At 24.2% G+C, this 5,000-nt stretch overlaps 1 protein-coding gene across 1 annotated transcript in view; it reads left to right on the forward strand.

Annotated features, from left to right (window-relative positions):
• LOC100204482 (DCN1-like protein 4) overlaps positions 1-5,000 on the forward strand; it is a 45,059-nt gene that overhangs the window by 20,533 nt on the left and 19,526 nt on the right. The window contains exon 4 of the mRNA XM_065812581.1: positions 78-151. Within this exon, the coding sequence (XP_065668653.1) occupies positions 78-151 (74 nt within the window). The remainder of the gene's footprint in view (positions 1-77; positions 152-5,000) is intronic.

Here is a 5,000-nt window from a genome sequence, read left to right on the forward strand (position 1 = left end):
CAATTCATAAAAAAAAATTTTTTTGCTGCTTTATTTTTAAATTGTAATTTAATAGAAAGTTATTACATTTCCTTCAGACGAGAATAAAAAGTTTATTGGTCCTGTCGGTATTGAAAGGTTATGTAAAGACTTGCAAGTAGAACCTGAGGATGTATGAATATTTTTTTATTTTATTATCTGTTTATTTAGCTGTAGATATTTAGATATGTAATACTTTTGTATATGTACTAGTGGACTAAGTATTTAGTTATGTAATGCACTTTTATACTTTTTGATGCTGAATCAAAAAGTATTGGTATACATGCTGAATGCTAAAAAAGATTTGTCAATTATTTTGCCCTCAATTTAAAAAAAATAATGCAATAAATTTTTTTTTGAAACTTGAAACTATTAAACAATTAGTTGATGATATTTGTACAACAACTATGATAATACTTGTAGAAAAAAGATGCAAAATAGAGACTCAAGCAAAAATTGGTTGAACTACGGTGCATTTTATGGTGCATTTACGGTGCATTTTAACACCTTGTAGCTTAAATATGACAACAGTATTCCATACAAGATGAAAGATGCGGAGAGAATATAATTAGAGTATTGTTGTTCATTAATTTTGAAATATCAACAGCATTGAAATATTTATTACCAGTTGTCAGTTTGCCACTGTGCGCCCAAACTGTCATTTTAGACATTTTAAATTAGCTGTTGTAAGCAAACAAAAAAGAAACAGAATAAGAAGATCAAAATTTGTATTGATTGTCAGAAAAATTTGTTAGACTCAAGAATAAAAGTTAGTGTTTAATAAAAACTGATAAAAAATGAGAAGACTAAATTGTGTGATAGTTAGAGGGGGCCAGAGCAGTCTAGAGAGTTTTTTAAAAATAGAACCACAGATGCCATTTTCCAGCAGGAAGGAAAACAAGATTGAGTTGAACAGTTTAAATAGTTTGCAGAGTATTAAAGAGAGTTCTTTACTTCTGTAAAACTGTGGCAGAAATATTGTTTAGACCACAAGCTGTAAAAGGTTAAAAAGAGAAGTAATTTTAGCAACAGTAGAGTAATCTGGTTGTCTAACAATGAAAACAACAGAAGCTGGAGTGACTTGATTGTCTAACAACGAAAACAACAGAAGCTGTAGTGATTTGGTTGTCTAACAATGAAAACAACAGAAGCTCAAATAATTTGGTTGTCTAAGAATTGGATTGACCTGTTTTTTTGGATGACAAAAAGAGGTTGGTCATGAATAAATTAGAGGAAAAGTTCTCTGCAATTAGATTTGCCCTATCCTAAGGAGAAGTATTAAGATTAGACCCTTAAATGAAAGATAAAATGTTAAAGTTGCTTTGTTAACGACAGTGTTAAGTATTTCTAAAAGTTCCTTGAGCTATATTTCTGGGATAAAATACAAATATTACTAATCTTAGAATAGTTGACTTTAGCGTCCAGTACTTTTTTGCATCGATATCATGCAATGATAAAAAAGTTATTTGTTCTCAAGAAAGATGCTTTCGAATTGACTACGCTAATACGAAGTAATATTTAAACATATTTTTTTCATTATAAACTTGAATATTTTTGAATTTTGTTGTAACTTCCTCCAAGCATAGTAAAGATCTATAAGTTTTTTTACACGGTTAGGTATAGCTCAGTAGGGGTTCTAGCTTTTCCCCAAAATATAATACACTTGTAAATGATGAGATTGAACTTTCACTAACAGTTGATTTAACTTGGCAAATGTTATAAAAAGTAGTACAAGAACTTGACAGTTAGACAGTAACTTTGCGCCTATTAACAGGTAATAAGGAATTATCTGAAATAACTTCGTTTTGGAATAATTAGGTCATTTCTTGCACGTGTGCAATTATGTGTTTTTTATTAATAAATTACAATGCACTACAAAAATCATATTTATCTTTCTAAATTATTTTAAAAGTTTTAAGTATATAAACCATGTCTATTTATTTATCTTTCTAAATTATTTTAAAAGTTTTAAGTATATAAACCATGTCTATTTATTTATCTTTCTAAATTATTTTAAAAGTTTTAAGTATATAAACCATGTCTATTTATTTATCTTTCTAAATTATTTTAAAAGTTTTAAGTATATAAACCATGTCTATTTATTTATCTTTCTAAATTATTTTAAAAGTTTTAAGTATATAAACCATGTCTATTTATTTATCTTTCTAAATTATTTGAAAACTTTCAATTATAAACCATGTCTGAAAAAGAGCTCTTACAAAAACATGTGTACAAGTTTCATGAAAGTTTTATGAAAATAATATAAATGAAGAAAAGAAGTACGCAGTTGATCATTTTGTAGCTGAAAGAGCAAGCAAATCAACCATTTATGATATAATAAAACGTTATGAAGATGGAATTGATGCAAATCTGTAATTTTGATAAACAAGGTTTAAATCAATTAAAACTCAACAAACAATAAAAGTGGTTGGTTTATCACAAAGAAAGTTAGCTAAAAAATTAAATTGTAGTCAACCATATGTTCAAATGGTTCTAAATCATAAACAAGGGATTATTTATTTCAAAAAAACTAAAATGCCATATAGAAGTTTTGTTCAGATGGTAGAGGCAAAATGCAAATGTTGTTTATATGAATTACAAGGATCGTGATTGGGTTTTGGATGAGAAGTCTGACTTTCACATTTATTATTATCAATCATACTTTCACATTTAGTATTAATGAAAATGAAAATGAAAAGAATCATTCTTTCACATTTACTATTAATGAAAATGATTTTTATTATACTGATGATAAAACAAATGCTCCTCAATCAATGCAAAAAATATAAAATAAAAAAAAGCTAAAGTACTTGTTTGATAGCATTTCCATGTAGAGGATTTGCTGAATCATTGGTTAGAGAAAATGGCTTCGCTATTAACCGGTATATATAAGAAGAATGTTTAGACAAGGGGTGTTCAAAAAAAAAGTCTAGACCTATTGAGGACTTCCAATCTCAATTGAAAAGGAAAGTATGTGACAATAACTGGTGTGTTTCAGATACTAATTAACTCAGAAGGATAATTAAAAAATGTTTGACTGAATTTGATATAAGTCATTTACGTTACTCCAAAACCTTTTTTCAATTAGATTATTTAAACAGTCTTTAAAAATAGTTTATTCGAAAAAAATTAGGCAGTAATTAATTGTTGTAAAAAACATTTTCACTGCAATTGTGAAATAATTTGATTTTAGATAAAAAAATAGATAGCTAAATAAATTTTTTGCTTTTTTTCCATTTGCATAGATTTAATTAATTATAATAAATAAATCAAAATTTTAATTTAATTGATATATTATATTTAAATTAAATATATAAAATGAAAATATTAAAAAAAAAAAGGTATTTTTTTTATATTCAAGATTTCTTTATATTTAAATTAAATTTATACAAATTTACTTTTAATTTTAATTTATTTTATAAAATTATATCTAAACTTTTTTGAAGATTTAAAATGCTTTGTTTTACAAATTTTTTTTTGTTAATTTTTAAAATTTCCTAACATTAAAGAAAAATTATTTTTATTAAATTTAATTTTAGTTACTTTTTTATGTTGGTTGTACTATAAGTATAATTAATTTTTTCATTCAATTTTTTGTTTTGCAATAAAAATTGAGTAAAAAAGTTTAGTTTAATAAGTGGAATTATATTTCCATTAGTTTAATTAGTTTAAGAATTATAGTTCCAATAGTATATGCTTAAATTATTTTTTTAGAAAAAAAGTTTTTTGAACAGAAGTAGAAAAAAAATTTTTTGTTTAAATTTTTTATAATTTAATTTTTGGTCTAATGTTTGCCCTAATCACTATTTTAATGTTTTCGATAGAATATTTCTGCTTTTAAAACTGTTTTCAAGAAATAAAAAATAATGATGTCTTTACAAAATGCATTTAACTACTCAAATGTTTACAATTAAAATGTTGATATTGATACTGTAGCTAGATTTATGTTTGACTTTCAAGAATAAAATTTTTATATTGATACTGTAGCTAGATTTATGTTTGAATTTCAAGAATAAAATGCAATTGCAATAAAATTAATTTATAATTATTGTCGGTAAGTGCTAAAATTCTTTTTAGTTTTTTAATTTCAAATTTTGATTTAAGATTATTTTAATAAAAGAATTTTTGAAGACAAAAATTCTTATGCTCAAATAAGTTTTATTAAAAAAATTTCTAAAAAACAACTTTATTTATAGAAAATGTTAATCTTGATATCGCTTTAAATAAAATGAAAATATAAAAAAAAAACGATATTGCTTTTTTATATTCTGTTCAAGATTTCTTGTTAAAAAAATTTCAGTTAGAAGCTTATTATGTGTTAACAACATATAAAAATACAAGATGTAAAAAGAAACAGAAGTTTAAATTAATTTAAATTTAAAAGCACTTTATGTTGAATGAAAATCTCTGTACAAGAAAGCAAATGATCTTTCTATTTAAAAGATAAATTTAGTGTGAAATACTTCATGGCCCCCTAGCGTACTTTATGTACTTTATAAAAAACTTAGGCCTTAGTTTATAAAAAACTTAGACCTTCTATACTTATAAGAATGGTCAAAAAAAAAGCTAAATTAAAAAAGAAAAGAAAAATAACACACACAAAAAAAGCATATCGGGAAAATTTTTTTAAAAAAAAGCTAATCGCAAAGGTGTGAAAAGTAATCGTCATTCGCGATAACATACGTTTAATTTGAGCCCTGAAGGCAAAATTATTTTAGAGAATTTTTTAGTTAACTTTATGTAACAAATTTATGAAAAGATGATTTTTTTAGTTTTAAAATTTTAACAAAAGTTTTTTCATTATCATTAAGTTTTTAAATTGATCTTAGAATAAATGATTAGAAATGATTAACTAGTTTATGAGTAGTAGGCGAAAATTTTGTTAAAGCCCAAATGCTAAAAGAAAATTGTTGATTTTTTTGACCATTACAAAATTCACCCTTAAACAATTGCTCCTTTGTTTAAAAAAAAACAACTAAATT

This window comes from Hydra vulgaris, chromosome 12 (assembly GCF_038396675.1).
Source record: "Hydra vulgaris chromosome 12, alternate assembly HydraT2T_AEP".
Classification (NCBI taxonomy): domain Eukaryota; kingdom Metazoa; phylum Cnidaria; class Hydrozoa; order Anthoathecata; family Hydridae; genus Hydra; species Hydra vulgaris.